This window comes from Erpetoichthys calabaricus, chromosome 4, assembly GCF_900747795.2.
Source record: "Erpetoichthys calabaricus chromosome 4, fErpCal1.3, whole genome shotgun sequence".
Lineage (NCBI taxonomy): Eukaryota > Metazoa > Chordata > Cladistia > Polypteriformes > Polypteridae > Erpetoichthys > Erpetoichthys calabaricus.
Genome location: NC_041397.2, coordinates 206,281,625 through 206,306,885, shown reverse-complemented (window position 1 = coordinate 206,306,885; position 25,261 = coordinate 206,281,625). Strand labels below are relative to the sequence as shown.

The following is a 25,261-nucleotide window of genomic DNA, read 5'->3' as shown; positions in this document are numbered from 1 at the left end:
GGCTGTGCCCTCAGGGTGTGTGCTGACCAGCTAGCAGGTGTGTTCACCAACATCTTCAATCTCTCCCTGAGGCAGTCAGTGGTCCCCACTTTCTTCAAGGCATCCACCATCATTCCTGTCCCAGAGAAACCGGTGGTCTTCTGTCTGAATGACTATCGCCCGGTTGCACTAACATCGGTCATTATGAAGTGCTTCGGGCAACTGGTCAAAGGTTACATCTGCTCCTCCCTCCCCAACATGCTGGATCCTGTCCAATTTGCTTACAGAGCAAACAGATCTACAGAGGATGCCATTGCGCTAACAATAAACACTGCCCTCACCCACCTGGAAAGAGGAAATACATATGTAAGAATGCTGTTCATAGATTACAGCTCGGCATTCAACACCATCATCCCCTCAAAACTCGTCTTGAAGCTTGACGACCTTGGGTTGGGGACGACCATCTGCAGATGGATTTTCTCTTTCCTCACAAACAGGCCCCAGGTGCTGAGAGTCCGCAAACACACGTCCTCATCACTCATTTTAAACACAGGAGCGCCGCAGGGCTGTGTGCTTAGCCCCCTCTTGTATTCCTTGTTCACCCACGACTGTGTTGCAAAACACGGCACAAACACCATCATCAAGTTTGCAGATGACACAACCATCATAGGCCTTATCACTGACAACGATGAGATGGCCTACAGAGAGGAGGTGCTGGCACTGAGTAATTGGTGCCTGGATAACAACTTGTCTCTTAATGTCTGTAAAACCAAGGAGATGATTGTGGACTATCGGAAACAGCGAGGCGGAGAACACCAGGCCATCTACATCAGCGGCGTAGAAGTTGAAAGGGTTAACAGCTTCAAGTTCCTCGGAGTAAACATCACCGAGGATCTCTCGTGGACCCTTCACATAGACACTGTGGTCAAGAAAGCTCACCAGTGGCTCTACTTCCTGAGGAGGCTGAGGAAGTTTGGCATGAATGCCAACATCACCTCAAACTTTTACAGGAGTGTGGTCGAGAGTCTGCTGACGGGCTGCATTACCGTCTGGTATGGGAGCTGCTCTGCCAGCAGCCGGAATTCACTACAGAGAGTGGTGAAGGCAGCAGAGCACATCACGGGCAAGAGTCTTCCTGCCATTGAAGACATTTACCTCCATCTGTGCTTGCGTAAGACAAGCAGGATCATAAAGGACCACAGCCATCCAGCACGCCAGCTGTTCTCCTTGTTACCGTCTGGCAGACGATACAGGAGTCTGGCTGCTCGGACTACAAGACTTAAGAACAGTTTTTACCACCAGGCCATTTGACTCCTCAACAGAAACACCTGAACACTTACATACACTTACATCACTCCTACATTGCACTACATCTACATTGCACTACTCACACACAAACTGTGCCAGTACACACTCGGAATACTGACTGGAACATGCATCTGCACTTTATGGAATATGCATGTGTACTTATAAAACATATAAGCAATAACTGTCATTTGTACTTGCTGCTCATTCAACTCATATTGCTCTATAACTTCTTTTAAAACGTACACATTTTATTTTATATGGCTAGTCTATTTTTAACTTGTAATTTTTTTTTGTAATTTTTTTTTTAGCTTTATTGGATCTAGGCTGAGTGACTTGTTTTTCTCGTCATACACATTTCATTGTATGTTGACCCTGTGTTAACCTATATATGACAAATAAACCTAAACCTAACCTAAACCTAAACCTATTTACTTTACATTTGATGTTAAGTTTTAGTTTGCTTTTCAAGTTATTTTTTAGTTTGCGTTTCATGTTACATTTTTAACTTTACAATCTTCGTTTTGTTGTGCTTTGCACTTCGGGGTCACCGTAATTGACAGCTTATCGAAAGACAAAATACATATATTGTATTTAATTAAAGTAATTTAAATGAAAATGAAAGCAGAAAAGATTATGAATGTCAGTCAGTCAGTCATTCTCCAACCCGCTATAGCTGAACACAGGGTCACGGGGGTCCGCTGGAGCCAATCCCAGCCAACACAGGGCGCAAGGCAGGAACAAATCCCAGGCAGGGTGCTAGCCCATCGCAGTACACACACACCCCAAGCACACACTTGGGAGAATTTAGGATCGCCAATGCACCTAACCTGAATGCTTTTGGACTGTGGGAGGAAACCCACGAAGACACGGGGAGAACAGAATATGAATGTAAATTAATTAGTTTTCCTCTACATTATGAAATATTGAACATTAAATGTTTTGGTGCAATCAGCTTCTGTTTACTCCATTGATTTATTTATTTAATTTCCATAGTGAAGTATAAACATAAATGTTAATACAATATTGTAGCGTCCCTGGGTCCGGACCTGTGCGTTACAATATGGATATTAACATAAGAGTCACGAATGTCATTGAAGAGCACATAACAAGAACACTTGTCGTTAAACGTCCTCTTTGTGCTGCGTTACAGATTTTCAACAGACACCGTACCTCGAGTCCTTCACCCAAATAAAAAGCTCCGCTCTCCTGTCACCATCCGCTAACCCCCTCCTGAAAGCGTACTTTTGTGTCCCAAGGAAGATGATTTGTCGTCGCTGCTACAACAACAGCAACATTTGAAAGACTTTGAGACTGACGACTTTATTTTAACCCAAAAGCTGCTCTTTGGTTGAAATATGTAGAAACAATGCACACTAACTTTTACATATTTTAGAATATTGAACCAGCACCGCGATAACAGCGGAACCCAATTTCGTTCATATAGTTTTAGGGCTTGTCGGACAGAATTTGTAGGCGTACTGGTGGTAAGGATCAGCCAGCGTTGGTACTTCATATTTGCTTTGCTATGTTTATGTTGCGTTCGTTTTAAAAGAGTCAGAGGTATGGGGTTAGTATGTATTATTTGGTGTATACATGGATGAGATTTACCTTTCATATGAAATCCGTCAAAAGCAACTTAAACATTCATGCGGTTCTGCGTTTCTTATAAACAGAGTGATTTTAGCTTATGTTGCTTTTTTTATTATTATTGTGCTACAAATATTTTACCTTTCAGCTAGATTAGTGTACACACATTGTTACATTGTTTATCATTTATATTGTTCGCTGTGTCTTAATCCTGTATCGACGTACAACACCCATGTCGAGTAACAAATTCTGCGTTAGTAATACTGTAAGATGACAGCACAAATGTTACTTGTTTTTTTTTAATGTTTAGTGTATTTACCACAGTTTTTAAAGTTAAACTTCTAATGTAACTTTTTACCATGGTAATGTTCCAGCACCGTTTGCATCGATTTATTACATCATAAGCAGAATTATATTTTCACAAATCAACTGCTGTACACCTAATTTATTTGATTGTAACAAGGGAAAGACTCTTTACCTTAATACATTAATAACGCCACTGTGCCCGTAATACAGGTTTTTCTTCAAAGTTATTATGATGAAATATTTCTTTTATTTTTTATAATTTACAGGTACATTTGCCAGTTATAATGGCACATGGATTTAAAAGCAGCAATCAAAATTTCATATTTGGGCCATGGACGGTTAAGGCTGTGAAAACGCATATAATGAAATCTAAAGACATTGAAAGGTATGAAATAACTCGGTAACTGAAAAGATTTTACATATTTTATAAAAGTAAAATAATTACAGTAGGTTTAAGCATAAAAGTAGAAGTACTACGTAGTTTGAATACATTGTGTTGTTTAACTTGGTGAAACATACTCAATATATTAAAAGAATTTTTTGTTGCAAAAAAAAAAAAATAGTAATTTTGTTTTGTAAAACATAATCGAAATACTAATCCACTGAAATGATTAAGAAAAAAAAGCACTGAATTGGGGTTTTGCCTTATGGCATATACACCCCATTTTTGATTCCAAGCTGGTGGATCTTCTGTTTAGAATTTTTACATTTGAAAGTTAACCGTGTATTTGTAAGGGTTTCTTCCTGTAAGTTTAGTCTAGATTTTAAAGGCATGGCAAGTCAAATGGCATCTCATATGGAGAATGTAAATGGTAGTTCTGTTCTGAAAATTAGCTGAAGTAACTTAAGACATGCATTTTAGTGACAGAACTAGTGAAAAATAATGTAAATAATCAACTAGAGACAAAATATAAATATACAAATAGACTTCAAAGCCTTGTGCTGTTTGCTGTGCATGGAAGCTCTGAGAAACTTTTTGCTGTTTATTTTTAGAATAATTGGCATGCATTGAAAATTGGACTTATTTTTCACAAAGTGGTTTCAATAATGATAAAAACAATTATGAATGTCTGCAAAATTAAACTAATACATTGTTTTAATTGTGAGTAGTAATTTAGTAAAATGCAAATATTTATTCAGTCTACTATTTTTAAACACATTTAAAGAAAACAATACATATTCATTTTATTGAATATAACTTATGTAGTTTTTTTCATCCATGTTATTTTTGATCCAAATCTTTGTTTGGTGGCCTGTTATTTGTACACTTATTCTTCTGTGTCTCTATGAATTATCCAACAGTAGACCTCCCTGGTAGCTTCTTTCTATGACCTTGATATCCTGATGGAATCTTACACCCTGCTCTTCCCTCACCACTCCAAGATTTTCAGGGAAAAATTCCAAATGCAAACCTAAAACGTGAACTTTTGAGACCCTTATTGCAACTCAATTTCCTAAACTTAACTAGGAAATTGAGCTGCAATAAGGGTCTCAAAAGTTCACTTAATGAAAACTTAGAAATTACTTCTTTGAATGATACTCAAGCCTCTCATTCCTGGTCATTCATCGCTATCGTTCATCAAATTCTGTATTAGAAAGCTGTGTTCTAATATCCTCTCTGGCAAAAATGCCCTTTCAATTTAGCCTTAGGCAAGCCTGGAAACAAAAACATAAAAGAGGCTCCATCCTTTGATAGGGCTTTGACAAACTGCCTCATTAAACCAAGCTTAATATGAAGTGGTCGTAGCAGCATTATATCTGGATCCACAAGTTAGGTCTGATCATTGCTTTTGACACCAAGCTGTAACTTTTTTCTAGCTGAACATTCCCAATGAGTGGCATGTATCGTTGGTGGGGTAAGGACAGATCTAGAAAAGTCTCTAATAGCTTCACATGCTGCTACCTGCTACTATGTCTAATCACCAGGTTCAAGTTCAGCTATATTTCGACCTTACCAAATAAAATGAATGTTTTGCTTTAAACATAGTTTCAATTTTAGAAAATATTAAATTTAAGAAGATTATTATTAAATTAAAATATTAATTTAATAATAATCTTCTTAACAGGGGATGCACAAACCATTGTGTTTCTTCGTGCCGGTCCCAAGCCCGGATAAATGGGGAGGGTTACGTCAGGAAGGGCATCCGGTGTAAAATTTTGCCAAATCAATATGCGGACAACAATACAAATTTCCATACTGGATCGGTCGAGCCCCGGGTTAACAACAACCACCACCAGTACTGTTAGCCAACAAGGTGCTGGTGGTAATTGGGCTACTGTTGATGGGTGTAACAGAACAAGATGCAGAGGACAGAAAGATATGGAAGAAGATGATCCGCTGTGGTGACCCCTAACGGGAGCAGCCGAAAGAAGAAGAAGAAGATTATTAAATTAAATTATTGATACATTAATTATAATGCAAAAAAAATGAAAAAAATGTGACATTACGGAGAAATTATTTTTTTCAATGTGTATTTAGGGTACCTGTGCCTGTAATAATTATAAAAACTCAATCAGAAATATACATTAAATATGAATTTTAATTATGATTTACTACATTAGGACATTTAAGAACTTAGGATTAGTTTAGTGTTTATCTTAAATAATTTTTTTACCATAAAAATAGTTGACTGTATTTATTATCCCTGTTCTGAACATCACAAATTATAAAGCGCGACTTTCAAATTGTCTTTCCTGTTTTCTCAAATTCTGTCATACTAGTCCATTATAAGCCTTGAAAATTTATTTAAATCTCGCAGCGTGCAGATGGCATACAATTTAAAGTTATCAACCTGTTATTTATCAGAACATGTATATTTTTAAGCACAGGCCATGTCATGTAACATGTGGTATCTGGTGGGGAAAAAATTAATACAGTACAGTATAGCTGCAGTAATTTTGATTGTGATATATCATCTGATGAAGAAACACACCAAGGACTGTTATTTGGGTTAGGTCATTTATAGGTATTGGATTCCACATATCAGTGCATTGGAGTGTTAAATCAATTAGTTTTATTAGTTCATGCATAACAAAATGCTTTTCAGTAGATGAGATATTTTTGAGGTAAGCACTACAGCAGGGATTCCTATATTAAACGCTTTGTCTATGCTAAAGTTGAGTATTTACATTAATCTTGATTCTGACAGTGTAATAGCACAGAAATGCCTTAATATTAAACATTGTTATTAAAAAGCTAATACTATGGATTTCTATAATCTAGGACTTTCCAATTCAAGTTGACGTTCAAGAAGGCCTTGAAGGCTGATTTGTAAAGAATCTTAACATTCACAACTTGATGTTGTCAAAGACAGAGTAGCAAAGCAGAAGCCACCACCAAAATCATTTATTGCCTTGTTTGTAAGATCATCCATATGCTTTGTTTGATCACACTGTCACTGACCAAATTTGATCTAACTTTGAATGGCAAGTAAAGCTTCATGAACTAAAGGAAAGGAACCAATGTCCTTAAAAGAACAAGAAAAAAAATAAAAGTATGATCTAATGTGCCTTGTTTATGCCATTTACAATGGTAAGATTCTCCAATAAAGCGGTTTCCATTCCAGTAATGTGCACTGCCATTCTTATCACACTCTGATGGATGTGTTTATCCTTCTTGATAACACCACTGTACCACACCATAAAACTTCCAGTCAGAATGCTCTCGATAGCACCATGGTAGAAACTGACCAGTGTTTTATAGTGAATGTTACCAGTTTATAAACACCTCAGAAAGTACAGACACTGAACTGCTATTCTTAGTCCACTTCAGTAGTAGTAGTAGGTTGTTGTAAGCCATTTAGGATGCAATGAGAAGCCAAGCAAAATGGTTAATTGTATTTGGAAATTGAACCCAATTACAATGTGTAAGCTTTCGAGGCAACTGAGGCCCCTTCTGCAGGCAGGTTGTACTACAAGAATGGGCCTCACAGGGGCCTCATTTGACTCAAAAGCTTGAACATTGTAATCGGTTCAGTTAGTCAATAAAAGGTGTCATTTTGCTTGACTTCTTAATGTATCCACTTCAGTGTAATGGTAATACTTTTATATAGGCCAGGAAACTAAAAGGACAGTCATGGTATTAGCATTATTTCATGTGGAAGCTTTGAAAAAATCAGTGTGAAATAATGCAGCACTTTCAGCATAAATCTGCCAATTTTTTTTTTAAGCTCTCATATCAAAGAGTACTTTTGGTATTACAAATAGAAAAATGTGCCTGTTTACCTTTAAAGGAGTTGACCTGTTCAATTTCATTGTTTTTCATCATATAGACATTTTAAACAACGGCATTATTCTTACCACAGTTGATTAGGTCACTGATTAACTGCCTGCAAATTGTTTCATTATCCTCTTGAGTAAGGCCAGTTGCATCATCAACAAATTTATATATTATGTTATTGTCATTGGTAAAATTGCAGTACTTATGTGCATAAAAAAGACATTTGGGCTTAAACAGCAGCCCTGAGGTGCACTTCTACTGAAAAGTATTTTGAAAAAAACTTTCCAACTATTGTCACTACCTGTAAACTGTTTGTCAGAAAGTCCAGTGTCCAGTTGCATAAGGATTTGGGTAGGTTGAGATCAGTGTGTTTCAGCACAAGTTTGATATATCTGATTAATTTAAATGTTTTGTTTTTGCCCGGTAATGAAGAAGAGTGGAGTATGTAGTGTAAATGATACAGCATTATCCACCATTTAAAACGAAAACAAATTAAAATGAAGTGGAATGAATTCAATAAGTTGATTAGGTACAATGCAACATTTGTGCTTATAAGGATATGATTTCAGCCTTGTCTTCAGTCAAATTAAATGCAAATATACAGTAAATTGCAATGTATTACAAAATTTAAAAAAAATAGAATATTACCATATCATCAACCATGTAATTTAGGAGGCCCTGGCCAGTCCCACTTCTGAGTATTACTATAGTAAAACCTCGATTATCTGTAACTCAATTCACTGTCAGTCACTGTTAACCATCAGGGCCAAAGAAAAACAAAAATTGTGCATACCAGCGCCTACTTATTACTGTATTACTGAAAAACAAAAATTGTGCATACCAGCGCCTACTTATTACTGTATTACTACTGCCATGCATTTAGCTGTGAGCTATACACATTGGAACAACTCTCCCTTGTGCTAGAACATAGTGTTCTTCCCCAGCACCACATATCATGCCGCATTTTGAAATCACAGTATCAGTTATGTACCTTCAGTTTTAATAGCATTTTGTAGCTATTCTTGTTTGTTATAATTAATCTACTATACATTGTTATGGCTGATAAACGTAAGCGTGTGGTGTTGGAATTATCACAAAAAACAGCGTGATGCTGACAAAATTGAAAAACGTGTCAAATACGGAAACCACTAACAGTAATGTTATTCTGTATTAATGTTAATGTTCTTCTGTACTGTAATCTTCTTTTTAAATTCTATTATCTTTTGTTAATATATTGTGGCATGCAGGCAGCTTGTGATGTGGTGTGGGGGAGCAGAAAGGGTGGAATGCTTTATAAGTATTGGGACTGGGCTTCTGTTCTGTAAGGGGCAGACATGCCTCTTAGGACATGACTGATAGGAGAAGTTAGGAGAAAAAGGAAGGTGCTGTGAAAAGAAGTTTTGAGTAGGGATTCATGAGACAATAAGCAGAAGTGTTTGCGGTATAGAGAGACAGAATGTGAGTGGGAGGAGATAAACTGCTTGGAAGGGAAAGCATTCTTTTATTGTTCTGGAGGTGTTCTCCGTTACGCAGATAATGGAGTATAAGATAGGGCACCATTTGTTATGGAACAAAGACTCCAAGTAAAATGTAGAATACTCAAGTACCTCTAAGTTGTGTTTACATATTACGCTGGTTATTACAATATTATATGAATTAATTAATTTTGTTAATACTGTACTATTTTTTTTAAAATACAGATTTTTTTCTAAATAAACAAGATCCATATTACTAACCGAGAATGGTAAACCGGATATGGACGCAGGAGACATAGTGCGCAGGCGCCACACAAAGTCCCCCTCCCCAGAGTGAAACGGGAGAGACTACGAATGTGTGCAGGCGCCACACAAAGCCCCCCGCCCCAGACTGAAACGGGAGAGAAGTAATATGGAAGCAGGTACATGCCCATGGACGCAGAAGACATAATAAAACAAGACGAGTCAATGCCCCGCCCCAGAGTGAAACGGGACACACTACGGAGTCCACAAAGGTTCACAAATCAAACCCGACATAGTGCGGAAGCGCGTCTAACACCGCGGAAGCAAAACTGTCTCGGCTCCAAAACCACACAGCTACAACAACGAGCCCGCATGGACAGATACAGTGTACGTAGACGACTACAACGTGCATCTCACACTGCGGAGGCAAAGCAGGCACGGGTTCAAAATGAATGAGCTTGAGTGACTGAGATACAAACACGAGCCCGCCTGGATATAATTAATGAACGCAGGCGCCTACAACGCGCATCTGAAATGCCGCAAACCAGGCAGGCACGGCTCCAAAAAGAAAGAGCTCGACTGACCGAGATACAAAGTGAAGCGGGAAACACTACGGAGTCCGCAGTGGTCCACAATGCACCGCATAATAGTACGGATGGAGCTCCGTATTAACAGTGGGGGGCCCCAGAGTGACACAGGCGAACGCTCCGTATTAAACGTACGTCATCCTCACACGTCCAAACTATACAGCATAGGTGAATCACATTACAGTGATGCATTATTGACAGTGCAACCACAGACATCGCTCCGTATTAACAGTAAGTGCAATTATTCATATTACTAACGGTACACAACGGAGAACTACTGGAGTCACGATCACGTCTCCAAAACTATGCAGCTCCACAATACACGTGGGCGCCTACAACGCGCGTCTGAAACCGCGGAAGCATAACTGTCTCGGCTCCAAAACCATACAGCTCCACTAACGGAGCTGCAGAAACGAGCCCGCATAGACACATACAATGAACATGGACGCATACAACGTGCGTCTCACACCGCAGAAGCAGGACGGCTGCACAGCGGGCACGGGTTCAAAACGCCGGGGGTAGGCGAGCGAAGCGAGCAGGGGGCGGAGCCCCCTTGTTATTTGCTAAACTAATCTACTGTATATCAGTTTTAAAGAAGCTGTTCTGTTATGTCTTTTCTCTTATCCATCCCGGCCTTGGTCCCGACCCCTGCCAGATAATCGAGGTGTACTGTATTTATTCTTAGTTTTTGTTAAACACATACTGTATGAGATGTGTTAAACACATACTGTATGAGATGCCAAAGGACACAACTTTATAACAAATATTATCCTTTTGGTAAGATCTAGAAATTAGTTTTTTTGTGGCCTTTAAAATATGAAATCTGACCAATAATAACATTTTAAAATCTATATTAGATAACACCCTAAAAAGGAGGGTGGGTTATTTGTCAGAGAAATATGCTGTACATGATGATAAAATAAAAAGTTTATGCTCGGTAAAGGACAGTGATCCATTAATATGAATCAGACATGTAGGCAGTGTGTTGCAGTGACTAAGTCATTTTACTTTAAATCACAGTGATAGCTTGGTCCAATCTTTCAACTCACTGTGTGACCCTAAGCAAGTCATTTGTCTGTCTGCACTCATATGTAAAACTTTGTGTGTGTGTAAGCTGTTGCAATGTATCCAAATAAATATAGTAATTTTGCATTTCCATAAATGTTTTTTTTTGACAGATTAGCAGATGAAATGCAAATGCCTTCACTTCCAGAAATGCTCTTTGGTGATAATGTCTTAAGAGTACAGCACAAAAATAGCTTTGGAATTGAATTTAACGCTAAAGATGCCCTGCAATGTGTGAACAACTTGCAGGATTCAGTGAAAGTGGCCTGCGCGCAGGAATGGCAAGAAAGTAGGTAAGTGGAACACTGCCATGTAGTTTAATAAAACTGGTGCTGGAGTTTGACTGAAAAGTACCAAATACAATTTTATTCAAATTGTGAAACTACACTATGGGTCCCTACAGCTTCTTAACCAAAAAGTATAGCCAGATATACAGTATGTGTTAAAAACGTAACATAAAATTCTCAAATATGCTTAATCCAGTTCAGGTATACTAGCAGCCCCATCCCAACAGTACTGTGACCAGGACAGTAACCATCTCTTTACACTCAGACAGAATCAATTTAGTGCCCTTTCACAGAGATTTAAATCCAGGAATCCTTAAGGCAGTAGCACTAACCACTGTGCCACCTTCTTGGTCAGCCTTTAGCTTTTAAGTTATAAATCTTTAAATTATTCAATATATTGTTATGATTTTGTTTCATTTTTACTGTATTCAGATCATTAGACACTATTCTATTTTTATCACATTTTTTTTGTATGGCTTGAATGATGTAATGAAGATATATATTTATATTTAATTTAATAATTTCTTTTTGGATAGTAAAGAATTTTTGAAATTGATAAAAAAATATCTGAACCAGATATTTGTGTTTTTTTTTATTTTTATAATAAATCTACTACTATAAAATACTTTTATTAATAATAAATACGGATGATGCTGCAGATGTGACTCTCTGGGCTGACTACTTTGAGCAACTGTTTACAGATGATCCTCCGGCTTGGATATTGGACATCTGTAATCCCATGGTTCTTGAGTTTGATCTTCCAATTAGCTGTGAACCATTCACTCTCATTGAGGTTGCACAGGTGATGAACCAGCTGAGGGTAGGGAAGGCTGCAGGGATCTCTGGTATCCTAGCTGAATCTTCTCCAGGCTGATGGTAAGGCTGTCCTCCTTGCATTCGAAGCAATCTTTGCTTCCATTTGGGAGACAGGCATCCAAGCTGACTGGAAAACAATACTCTTATCTGGAAAGGGAAGTGTGATCACCTGGATTGCAGCAAATACAATGGGATAATGCTGCTCTCGGTGCCGGGTACAGTCCTCACTAGAGTCCTCATCAATAGGATTTGTGATCACTTGCTCACCTACTAGTGACCGGAGCAACTTAGTTTTATACCTAAGAAGTCTACCATTGACTGCATCCTCACACTGAGGGTTCTCATCGAGCTCAGTTAATTGAGCTTCCCTGTGGGGATATCCTGAGACTTTGCAGGATTCCCCCCCCCCAATGTTGCTGGATATCTTGGCTGGCATGTATGCTGCTACTGTTGTGTGCTGCGCAGATTGGAGGCAGAACCTCTGAGTTTTTCCCAGATGATTCTGGGGTTTGTAAGGAGGGGTGTGTTCTTACTCCTACCCTGTATAGTGCTTGCATGGACAGAGTGTTGGGCGAGGTTGTGGGGTCCAGCGTCTGTGGGGCATCTATTGATGATGAAAGATTCCCTGACTTTTGACTTTTGTCACAATGCTGTTATCTTCGCAGTGTCAATGGAGGCTCTGATAGGGGCTGTTGAGAGTGGGGAGTTTGAGTGCCTGGGCTTGCAAGTGTCCTGGATAAAAACCAAGATCCAGGCCTTTAATGACATCTTAGGCACAGCCATCAGAAGTATATCTGTCTGCGGAGAGAGTGTTGACCGCATTGAATGATTTATTTACCTCAGAAGCGACATTCATATGGTGTCTCTGGTGTCTCTTCCTATGAAGTCAGTAGATGGATTGGAAGAGCATGGGGCATCATGAGAAAGGGGTGTGTGGTGCTCTCGATATTTTTGCAAAAGGACGTAGGTCCAAGTCTTTAGAGTCCTGGTGCGTCCTGTTTTGCTATATAGTTGCGAGACATGGATGCTATCTAGTGACCTGAGACAGGGACTGGACTCCTTTGATAATGTGTCTCTTCGGGGAATCCATGGCTGGTTTGACTTTGTGTCAAATGAATGGTTGCTCACGGAGTCCCAAATGAGGCACATTTCCTGCATTGTGAGGGAGTGTCAGTTACGGCACTATGGCCATTTGGCGCAGTTCCCCCTTAGGGTGATCTGGCTTGCAGAATCCTAACTGTTGAGGACACAAGCAGCTGGACCGGGCCAAGGGGACACCCTTGTAACACCTGGCTGCGGCAGATAAATGGTCATTTACAGACGATGGGACTGGACTGCATGTCTGCCTGGGGAGGTTGCCAACTGGGACCTCAAGCTGTTTTGTTGTGTGGTGGGTGCAGCAATGAGCTGTACCAGTGCATGCTCTTCCTGACCTGATGCTAAACCTGATGCAGGGGGAAACATGATGTATTCAGGTCGATGCAGGTACTGGATCTTAGCAGTCCACAAACTGTAGTTTCTATATAGTGTGCGGCACCCACAGGGAAGATCTAATTTGTTTATATAAATAATATGAAGGTGAAAATAAGTTCTTTATTTACTTTCATTTTTTCATATACACTACACATTCTTTGTTTCTTGTTAGTGTAATGTGGAGTACATTGTTTGGCATATGTTTACAAGCTTAAAGAACAATAAACATAGATTGAAAATAGAATAATTTTAAGCAAATTACGTATATTTTCTTCTGACTGACAACATATTGAGGTTTCTACACTTTTTCATATTTCTTACTTAATTGACATTATTGATACTGTATTCTCTGATCCAATACTTTGGGTTTGAATCCCATGGCTAGTCACTTTCTGTTTGAAGCTTGTCTACATTCCCCATATGTGCATTGGGGTTTTGTCTAGGAAATTAGTTTGTTCTTTTGCGTTACGAAGAAGTGCATGATAAGTTATTTGATGACTCTAAATTGGCCACTTGTGAGTGTGGTTTGGTGCATGAGTGGGGCATGTAGTGGATTGGTACTTCACTGTAGGGTTAGTTCTGGTTTTACAATCTGTATTTCCAGGATAGATTATGGGGCTTTGCAGCCCTGAATTCGATTAAGTGTGTTTGAGAATTTTATATGCACTAACTGGATTTGCATCCCACCCCAGACATTTTCTGTGTGAAGTCTGCTTATTGATCCTGTGCTAATGTAGATTTTTCTTTGGATACTTTTTTTTTCTTTTCTTTCCATAATCAAATCTCTTGATTGTTCCAATATCAGTTAATGAAAGTTTGTATATGCTGTGACAGATAGGGGGTGCTATTGCTCCCTTGAACCCTCAGACTGTACAACAGACACCAGGTAAAAGTCCAATATGAATTTATTTGGACAATAATAAATTGCACAAAGCACCTACACTCCACAATACTCGTATAATTAATCACTAATCAATAACACTCCACCACTCCCAGACGCGTTGCCACCCTTCCACCCAACTCAGCGCAACGTCTGGTATCTTTCCCAGTCTTTTATAGTCCCTAACCTGGAAGTGTTTCCCATCCTTCAGTCCATGTGATTCCTTATCACTTCCGGGTTAGATTAAATGTCCTCTTCTTCATCCCGGAAGCATGTCATTCCTCTTGTCCATGTGACTCTGACGTACTTCCGGGGCGTGGGGCAAATAGTCGCTGCTCCTCCCTGCAGCGCCTTCTAGCGGCCCCCGTGGTATCCAGCAGGGCTGTAAAGAAAAACTCCAATGTCCATAATTCCCTGCTGGCATTCGGGGCACCTCCATGCTGCAGGGAGGGCCCCACCTGGCGGTCTGGGGGTATTGGCCGGGATGAACGACCGGCCATATATCACACTGCATATGTGGTCTAAACCATTTAAGGCTGAAGGAGTTAAACTGACCTGATTTGAGAGTGCTGCTGGCACAGACTAGGACCCCTCGCAACAATCCTTTATTTAAGTATATCAGAAAATTAACATAGTGAAAGCTGTAAAGCATTTTTTAAAATTATTTTATTTTCCAAAGAAAAAGATTCAAACTCCACTCATATCGAAATATTGCTTTTAATCAAAAGGTAATGGTTTAATTTCAGCAGTCGGTGAAGATTGCTTAAACTGAATGTTTTCAAAAGTCAACAAAAACATTTTCTGTACATGCATGTTGAAATTAAACTTCTAGTGTTTGCTTTTTTGAACTTTGCTATTATATTTAGCAAACTATCTATTTATTTATATATAAAATGTTAAGGGTTGTCTGTCATACAAAAACCCATAAACCACTGAATTTACTGTCAGTCAAGAGCTTATGCCATGACACGCATAACACAACCCCTGAATTTGTTGTGTCAGTTACCTCTGGCACAAAATTGGGCTTGAGGTCTTTCTCAAAGCATGTGGCAGCAAGTGGCATTCCTGATTGGAAAACAACAGCTGCATGTACATGCAGCATTGCTTATAGGAAGAAAGAGCTGTACAGGTACAGGAAAACAACCATGGAGTGCTCTGTTTACTGTGAAGCACATTGCACAGGCTGGCAAGCAGTGGCCTCGACATTGGATGGCAGGAGGTTGGGGTTCCTCACCCACATTATTGGGTTTGTGGTCTTTTGCATGGAGAGTAGTGATGTGGCCAGAAGAATGGCCACTTAAGCCTGCCGCATGTCTGTCAGGAAAAGACTAGTGGTAACACTGGATGGCAATGAAGGACATTGCAGCAATATTGCTGGAGTACTGTGTTCCTTGAGAGGCACTTCTTCAAGGACCTGAAGTGGAGAAAAGCGTAACCTCACTCTAACTCCGTCTGTTTATGTTTTCCCGATAAGTAGATATAATGAATAAGGCAGAAACACTAAACATTATGTGAAAATTGCCTCCAATTTTTCTGAATGGCCTCATGCATGTTTATCTCACTGTAATGCTCTGCGAATCCCCAAACAACCTTTAGCATTTCATTCTCAAAAATTAAATTATACATGTGCTCATCTGTATCTGATCTGTATGTGTGATTTCATTTTGGTCTGAACTGTGCAAAATTATTTTCTAAATTTTCAAGTGAGAGCATATTTCACACACATGACCATAGTTTCAAGTGAGAGGAGGATGGAAATTTGAACTTTCAAATTTTGCTTTTTGTGGACTTGAGTATATGAAGCTGTCAAAAGTTTCTGTCTAGAACACATAGGAATGCAAGTAGTTATGGATTGTTTGCTGATTGCACCCACTCCCACAAAAAGTATCTCTTCTAGCATTCAGTGTAGCTCTGAAAACCCCTTTTTGTGAATTTTTATTAACATTCGTAGCGTTGAGTGATTTTTACTTTGCTGAGCATCTTGACTTTGAAGATGTCAGCATTCTATTGTTACAACATACTAAACCAGTATTAATGACTTGTGTTGTAATAGGCTTAGCATTAGTTGCACCATATAGGTAAACAAGTTAACTCAAGCTGAGTAATGGCTTCTTCTCATTCATTAATTATATTTATGATCAGTAAGCCCATTAACATATCTAATTTCTGACACTGCTTAATATATATTTAGGTTCAGAGGTAGTCACTATGTGTTGTGTTGCTTACAATTTCTTTATTTCTTTCTGTATTTCTAAAAGATTTGTTTATTGTTCTTTAGGATGATGAATTTAATTCTGCTTCACTTTTGTTTTTATGTAGTTAGAATTTATTCATGTCTTTTTCCAACACAATTTTGGTTTTTTTGAGTGCTGCCTTTTTGTGATGCTGTTACACCATCATTTTGGTAGTCGGGTCAGAGGTCACAATACATAACATCAGCAGTTCTACAGTATAAATGTTGCTATGTTCACAGGTAATCCCTGTCAAACTGAGACTCTGGTTTTCTACATTAGTTTTACTGGTATTTGATTATTGGCAACATTGTTTTGACTAAGATCTAGGGTTTTGTTTAGGTTTGATTTATAGAATGGCTTGTTTTCCTGTTTTATGAATTTAACATGTTTCCTGACTTACCTTTCATCTTCTGGTCCATGATTCTACTTTCTTCTACAATATTTTGCTATATTCCTGTACCTTGCCAGTCACACTCAAGCAAAACCAAACACATTCACTTATTGCTTAATTTGCAATTGCATAGATAGATAGATAGATAGATAGATAGATAGATACTTTATTAATCCAGACATTGCAAGAGTGTACAAATACCTAACAGACATTGATAGGGATGAATTCAGACCTAGACTCCTGGAAATGGAAAACATCCCTACTAGTAGTCATTAATTTATTCAGTACTGCCAGATTCTGGAGCATGTTCTGATTCTGCTGGAACAATACACAAAGCAACTATGCGTGTGATGCCAGTCCTTATAAGGACATGCTAAGCTATACAGTTTACACTTGACATGCCCATACTCACTGCTACATAGACAATATGAAATTTTGATATATTATTGAATGATTTGTTAACAGTTACTTGACCGATTTGTTTGAGTATTTTTTTCTATTTTTTTACTGTTTAGATCAGATTGTGAACACTCAAAAGAGGTGGTTAAACGGTATGACTGGACGTTTACAACAGACTACAAAGGCACTTTGCTTGGAGACGAATTAAAGTTGAAGGTATTTTTTATTTATTGCTTTATAATTTAAACTCTGTAGCCCAGCTGTGCATAGGATGACTTTCATGCAGGAAAAAACAAACAGTTCTGTAACATTTACTTAATTATGCATTTTTAAAAAAAAAAAATAATATTGTATATTTATTCTTTCAAGCAATATGATTAATTAATACTTGTTGTTTTCTGTCTTTCTTGATTGCAAATACACTTAAAGGATAAGTTTGGTACTTGTCAAGCTGAAGTTATTTCTTCACAATTATGGTATTTATTTTCATCTTCAAATTGTGTTCTAAAGTGAGCCTTTTTTATTTTAAAATTCCTGCTTTGTTCTTGCAGTTTACAATGGGGGACTTTATAGGGTACTGGGATACAAAGGAGAAAGAAAAAAAGTCATACAACTTACCCAAATACATCTGTTTTGAAGTAGCAAAGGTTTTAATCTATGAAAACATGCCTTCTGTGTTTATGAGGCATTGCTGTGATAACAAATGGAAGCTAGAAATAATTATTTCATCACAGATTCTTGGTCCCATTTTCTCAAGGTATAGAGATTCTTCCTTGTTTGTCTGCTTGCCTTGACCATTGTGGTTAGAGCTTTCACAACGGAATGCCGAACATTCCTTCCAGGACATTACATTCTATGCCGATATTTTAGCTTACAGAGCTAGATGTACATTGAGTGAGTGCACAGAGAAAAGACCGCATATGAGTTTCATTGTACCCTAGGTTCTTGTCTATAAGCCGGACTCATGTATAAGCCGGAGACCAAAAATCATACGAATTTTTAAAATAAAATCTTATCATAGATAAGCCGGACTCATGGATAAGCCGAACGTACTATAACCTATAACTAATAGAAGCGAGGGAGGTCAGTTGTCTTACTCGCACCCATTTAATTTCTTTAAGGGGGGAGAGAGTGTGAGATATTGGCGTCTCTCTCACTCCCCGCATGGCGCGGTTGGAGCGGCCGGAGCGCGTTCTTTCTGCTCTGGGTGTCGCCGAGTCAACACGCGCGCGTAGCGGTCATTTAAATTGTGATTTTATATGTAAGCATATTTAAATATATATCGCAGATTTTTTGCTGGTTCGCTGATTTCTGCGGATAATGGGTCTTTTAATTTCTGGTACATGCTTCCTCAGTTGGTTTGCCCAGTTGATTTCATACAAGGGACGCTATTGGCAGATGGCTGAGAAGCTAGATTGCTTACTTTTCTCTCTCTCTTGCGCTGACCATCTGTGATCCTGACGTATGGGGATAGAGCAGGGGGGCTGTTCGCACACCTAGACGATACGGACGCTCGTCTTAAAATGCTGAAAGATTATCTTCACATTGCTATCTTTTGTGCAGCTTCCTGAAACGACATGCTGCACAGTGCTTCGCATACTTAATAGCTCGAAGGGCACGTATTGATTTTTGACTGAAAAACTCTCTCTCTCTCTCTCTCTCTCTCTCTCTCTCTCTCTCTCTCTCTCTCTCCTGCTCCTGACGGAGGGGGTGCGAGCTGCCGCCTTCAACAGCTTTGTGCCGCGGTGCTTCGGCATATTTAAAAGCCAAACAGCACCATTGATTTGTTTGCTACAGATTGTTTTCTCTATCTATGTGACATTCTGTGCTCCTGACACACACTGCTTTGAAGAGGAAGATATGTTTGCATTCTTTTAATTGTGAGACAGAACTGTCATCTCTGTCTTGTCATGGAGCACAGTTTAAACTTTTGAAAAAGAGACAAATGTTTGTTTGCAGTGTTTGAATAACGTTCCTGTCTCTCTACAACCTCCTGTGTTTCTGCGCAAATCTGTGACCCAAGCATGACAATATAAAAATAACCATATAAACATATGGTTTCTACTTCGCGGATTTTCTTATTTCGCGGGTAGCTCTGGAAAGCAACCCCCGCGATGGAGGAGGGATTACTGTATAAGCCGATATTCTATTTTTTCATTTTCACAACTTTTTTCCTTAGATAAGCCGCGGCTTATAGACAAGAACTTAGGGTACTTTGTACTCCAAAATCTGAGCTGAAACAATTACAACTTTTTGTGTTTTTAGTTAAGGTCTTAGACTTTTTTTGTTATATTATCTTATTTTATTTGAAGAAAATAACATTACATACACTCAAGTCAATCTTATACAACAAAGTACTTCATAGTCAAACTAGAAAAACAAAAATGAAAAGAAAAAAATTATCAGAAAGTTAAAAAAGGGAAGCAACAAAACATAATTTCAAGTCTTAGACTTTTGAAAGAGCCAATCCACCTGTTATGTGGAGTATCTTGCCCACATATTATAAAAAAAAAAACAAAAAACCAGAAAATGAGAGAGAGAGAGAGATAGAGTAGACTAAAGCACCACAAACCAATTATTGGCTATTTTAATACAAGATGTCGTAATAAAAGAACTGGGCACATTGTGTGTTTTGAGTGAGCAAATTCACTGACACTGATGCTAATTTATCCATAAATACACAGAATATGTAGACTCCATGTAGAACCTGGCACTGTGAGGCAGGAAGGATATCCCACTCTGTGTCAAAGCATTTGTACTGAACCCACTGAATTTCATCCAGATTAAATGTAGGTGAACAGGCATTGCTGAATTGACCCTATTGTGTCTTTGTGTGTGTGTTTACCTTGTGATTAATTTGCATCCTGTCTGGGTGTTTTTTTCGGCCATGCATCCATCCAATGATTGCTGTGATAGGCTCTAGTTGTACCACAAGCCTTGCCTGAATAAGCAGTATGGGTGCCTATAACATCAGTTCTTGCCATGTGATTACATGCTACGTGCAGTGCTTGAAGTGTACACAAATTTTTGCTAGTGCTTTCCTTTTTTGTAGGCTGCCTGGTCCTCCTTGCAATGTGTTTCAAATTCATGCAGTTTCTTAAATGAGTGGCTATAAGGGATCCCTCTAGCAGTGTTGAGTGAGCTGTTATAGAAGTATATTGAAAATTATGAGGTGCTGCAACCAGTTACAGCAGGTACTCCATCACTGAAACTAACAAATGCACCACTTCACTCCCTGGCTATGTACAGTAGACACACACGCATGCTTTAATAATCCAGTGGCAGCAGGTAGAGTCATAATGAAGCAAACAAAAAGCTCCTCTGTAATGAAAGAATATAAGTGATCTAAGTTCAAATTTATCAGGAGTACTGAGTACACTGAAAATCTTACTTACACATCTGACAAACATGTAACATACTGCCACTGTCCAGTGCCAAAATCTGCATGTATTGGTAGTCAAACATGGACATCTTCTTGAAGTGCAGCTGAATATCTATCATTTAAAATCAAAGCCATTAGAAAGGTACTTTTTCATCAAAATTTTATTTCTTTTTAGAAAAAGACTTTAATACGACATTGCAGATAGTGTCTTTGTTTGAAATGGTTCAACTGAGCATTTGTTTGACTGATGACTATAATAGAAATGTGAGACACTGAAGAATATTATAGCTTTCTAGCTCTTTAAAGCATAGTTGGAAGCAGAATTATGGTGCCCAGCAATGGTGGTGCTGTAGAGATTGGCAGTTAAAATTGAATCAAAATGTATGTATTGGCACTGTGTTCTGTTAAGATGCACTAAGTGGCTCAACATTCAGTATATAGCTCTGATCAGCATTACTTTCACAATGATGAGAAGAAATGGAAATCCATAAGAAATTTAAAACGGTGTGCTGTTCCTTGGGGGAGGAAGATAGACTTAATACAACATTAAATTTTATTGCTAAAACATCATAGTTCCATTCACCATTTGCATGCCACATTTGTGGTCTTGTAATTACTGTCGCTATACCTCTTGTTCAGCTAAATATGCAGATGTTATGTCACAAATGTTAGTTTCATCCACAGAAAATCAACTGTTAAACAGTAAACTGTGTATTCTCAGCTTTAGAGTACCAGAAGCAGTGCACTCTGAAGTGTTCACTATCATTTGTATAATTTGCAATTAAGAAAATTGGAAGTTCTGATATTCTATGCACCTTGGTGATATGTCAGATAGTTAGCATGTTGTTATCCTCAGATGATAATATCACAAACAGAATCTCCTTCTAAATGTTTCTGTGGTGTTACTGACAGACAGGCACTAAGTAGTTGGTCTATTATGTGTATGATAATTTTTCATCCAAAATGCAGCACTGTTATAAACAATTTTCCTTTTTTAAACATTACATAATCTGTTATCAAGGAATGCAGTTACAAGTGACTCATTGCTATATTTATCAGCCAGTACAAGAAACTGTGTGATGTTAAAGTAAAAACACAAATTTACAAATGCCTTTCCTGGTTGAAGATCACGATGGCAACCTGCTGAGATGGAATAACCAGGCCACCCCTATCCCAATTAACCTCATTCAGTTTTTCGTTGGAATTCCCAAATCAGTCAAAGAATATGATCTGTGCTTTATATCCTAGTTCTGGTTTTTGTTTTCTTGCAGTGGATTATGACTATCTAGTTAACTTCCCAAAGACCGACAACTGCCAATTCTTGATGCAGAGAAGCAGCAGCTCTGGTGTATTCCTTCTCCGGTTCTGGAGAGAGAGAGCCCATCATTTTTGCACAGGAATGTATTTCTGTTACTTGTGCCTATGATCTCATTCTTTTGGTCAATATCCAGAGCTCAAGACATTAAGTAAGGATGGGAATATAAACTGATTGATAAAATGAAAATTTTGTCCAAGGACTTGACTTCTGTTTCAATAAGTTACTGTACACTATCTGTAAAAATGCTGCCACTAAACCAATTTTTTTCTCATGGTAATCTCTGTCCTGCACGTGAGGCGACTTCTGACCACTTAACTGCAAACAACAAACCACTCTTCTATTAGTGGATCAACACCTTGAATTTAAAAGTGCAACTTACTACTTAGAATGCCTAGCAGCAGCAAAGGTGTGAACTGTAGGAAGTTTTGTGTTAATTTTGACATGCTACAGTTTGTATTTTTTATATTGATCACTGGGAAGAAACTCTCATTTAAAAAAATATAAAAAGATTTTAAATTAAGATTAGGACTATCTCAATAAAAATAAGAGTGATCCGTTTTTATAGTCGGTCTACTATATTTTTCTTAAGAAAAAGCTAGATTAAGAAGACTTTACAAAACAATTTTATAGTTTGTTGCAGTATTGTTTTTTGGATTGTGTATCTTGTATGCAATTGTTGTAAATGGCTGGATGCATATAATGTGATTAAGCCAACCTCTCTTTCTTTAAAGGTTATGCCTACATCTGACAGAATTGATATGGAGAAATTAAAAACCAGAGAACAAATTGTTTTCTTTGAAGAAGTTTTATTGTTTGAAGATGAGCTGCATGACCATGGAGTCTCTATGCTTAACGTAAAAATTGTAAGTGTAACTCAATTAGTGTGTATCCTTCTGTCATAATAGTAATGTAACAGGGTGATTAGCTAATTGTCTGAAAAAGGAGCAGTATTCCAGTACAGTGGAACCTCGGGTCACCACCGTAATTCGTTCCAAAACTCTGGTTGCAACCCGATTTGGCTGTGACCCGAAGCATATTCCCCCCATTAATCCATTCCGGACCGTACAAGCTGAATGTAAATATATTTTTTTAAAGATTTTTAAGCACAAAAATAGTTAATTATACCATAGAATGCACAGTGTGCTTAAAACTCATTAAAAAAAAAGGAACATTTGAACAAATCCGAACTTTATTAAAAACCAACCATAAACAACCAAGAAAGTAACATTGTAGGAGTTCACGCTAATATGAACCGACCGCTGTAAACACTTTTTTTAATGAGTTTTAAGCACAGGGAAAAAAATGAACATTTGAACAAATCCATAATTTATACAAAAACTAACCATAAACAACCAAGAAAACTAACCTTGCATGAGTCGACTAACCATAAACAACCAAGAAAACTAACCTTGCATGAGTCGAGTTCTGGCATAAAGGAAGTGAGGAGGAACTGGGTGGAGAGGAGATTACAGTTTTGAGGTAAAGTCCCTCTGCGCGATGCACGTCTGACCGAGAACAATGTACTGTACAGGTACAGGGAGAGACTGAACACATGTGGAAATCATTGGCACGTACAAACCGGAAGGGAAACTGTCTTGTTCGTCACCCGAGTGTGTGGTCGTGAACAGATGCAAAAGTTTGGCGAACTTTTTGGTTGTAACCTGATTTGTACGTGTTCCTAGACGTTCGTGACCCAAGGTTCCACTGTATTTAGCTAGCCAGTGTTTAATTATACTGATTGGAAAAAAGAAATGCAATTCTTGTTGAACTGAAATATTAACTTTCTGAATAATCTTATGTGTACAGTGCAAAGTTGAGTGACTCGCTCATCAACAAAACCAGTGTTTTCCATTTATCTAAAAAGTTGAAATTTGGCAGAATGATACATCTGTGTCAGTAGATATCCACTATGAAAGAACATTTTAACATATCAGTATTTAGGGGGATAAAAAAAACCAAAGAAAACTAAGTACCCCAAAATCTCAAAAATGCCTTATTTGATTTGTTTGAGTGTGGTGATGTGGTTAGTGTTGGGCGGTATGACCAAAATTCTATATCATGGTATTTTTTAAAATTGTACCGGTTTCATGGTATTCGACAGTATTTTTTTTTCCCATGCATGAGTTAACCACATTTTCTACTGCAATTACTGCAGTAGACTGGTTATGAATAACTTATTCTACTGTCATGAGAATTGTATAGAAAAACATTTTAATGTGCACACAAGTATTAATACAGGTTTGCATGGCCCCATAAAGTAATAGTTTTCAAGGTGGGGGCACTAATGAGGCACTAATGAAGAGGAGGAATCGCATTGCATGACAGTTGCTGTCAAAATATAGAACCTTTTTTATTGAACAAATTTTGCAAACAAAATTTTGACAACAAATTGTCAACCATCCAAAGAGGCATTTAGACTTATTAAATATCCAGAGGTGCTTGTCAAAAGTTGTATTGCACTGAACATGTCTTAGAAAAGGAACAAATGGTAAATATTTTTGTAAACTAACTAGACTTTCTGTTAATGTTAACAATCACTGTCCACTGACATGTTAAAGTGACTTTTTAAACAACTTTACCATCATTAAACTGCATAATATTTAAACTAATAAATAATAACAATAAAATAAATAATAGTGCAACTTCCAGTAATAATACTATTACTTCAAAACTTCAAGCCCAGGTACATTACACAGTATTCACCAAAATAAAATAAAACAAGTGCAACTTGGTGATGACATCTTTACCAACTGAACTGTCATTAAGGCAAATTGCATTAACATGGACCTTGCTTCAAGCTAAGCTATATACATAAATAATAAAACTGTAACTTGCATTTATAATGCTATTTGTGGTATAGTGGGTCTGCGGCTTCAAAAAAAAAATATGGTCCGTATTTAAATCCAGCTCGCCGTGTCTGTCTCCGTGGGCGTGATTGCACGACCACGGGGAGTTGATGAGGTGATTGGGGCGAATCGTACCCGATCGTTCTCAATTGCTTCATCAGCTTACTGTGGCGTGTGAATAAGTCGCTGCACCCACGGAGACGTATATTTATGGACCGGCAGGATAGGGGGAAGGAAAAAAGAAAAGGTAGAACACAAGGAGGTTAAAGAAGGGAAAAGGCAGTCATAGGAGACGATCCAGACACCAGGAAGGGAGAAGGCAGCACAAGCTGGGGCTCCATGAGGGAGCGCAGGCTGAGGCGATCTAGGGGCTGGTTCACCCCACTGACTAAGCGTGTAGAGAGGGCCGAGCAAAATGTAAGACCTCCCAATGGATCTGAGGAGCGACTGAGTGAGCAAGAAGGAA

At 38.3% G+C, this 25,261-nt stretch overlaps 1 protein-coding gene across 5 annotated transcripts in view; it reads left to right on the top strand.

Annotated features, from left to right (window-relative positions):
* Positions 1-2,587: 2,587 nt before the first annotated feature.
* tiprl (TIP41, TOR signaling pathway regulator-like (S. cerevisiae)) overlaps positions 2,588-25,261 on the top strand; it is a 48,101-nt gene continuing 25,427 nt past the window's right edge. Inside the window, exons 1-5 of one of the 5 annotated variants that reach the window (XM_028800234.2) lie at positions 2,588-2,771; positions 3,447-3,565; positions 10,883-11,062; positions 17,366-17,465; positions 22,681-22,812. In XM_028800234.2, the coding sequence (XP_028656067.1) occupies positions 3,465-3,565; positions 10,883-11,062; positions 17,366-17,465; positions 22,681-22,812 (513 nt within the window). In that variant the 5' untranslated portion in view covers positions 2,588-2,771; positions 3,447-3,464. Of the gene's footprint in view, positions 2,855-3,446; positions 3,566-10,882; positions 11,063-17,365; positions 17,466-22,680; positions 22,813-25,261 lie in introns of all 5 variants that reach the window. The other 4 variants (XM_051926847.1, XM_051926848.1, XM_051926850.1 and 1 more) reach the window with 4 other exon arrangements.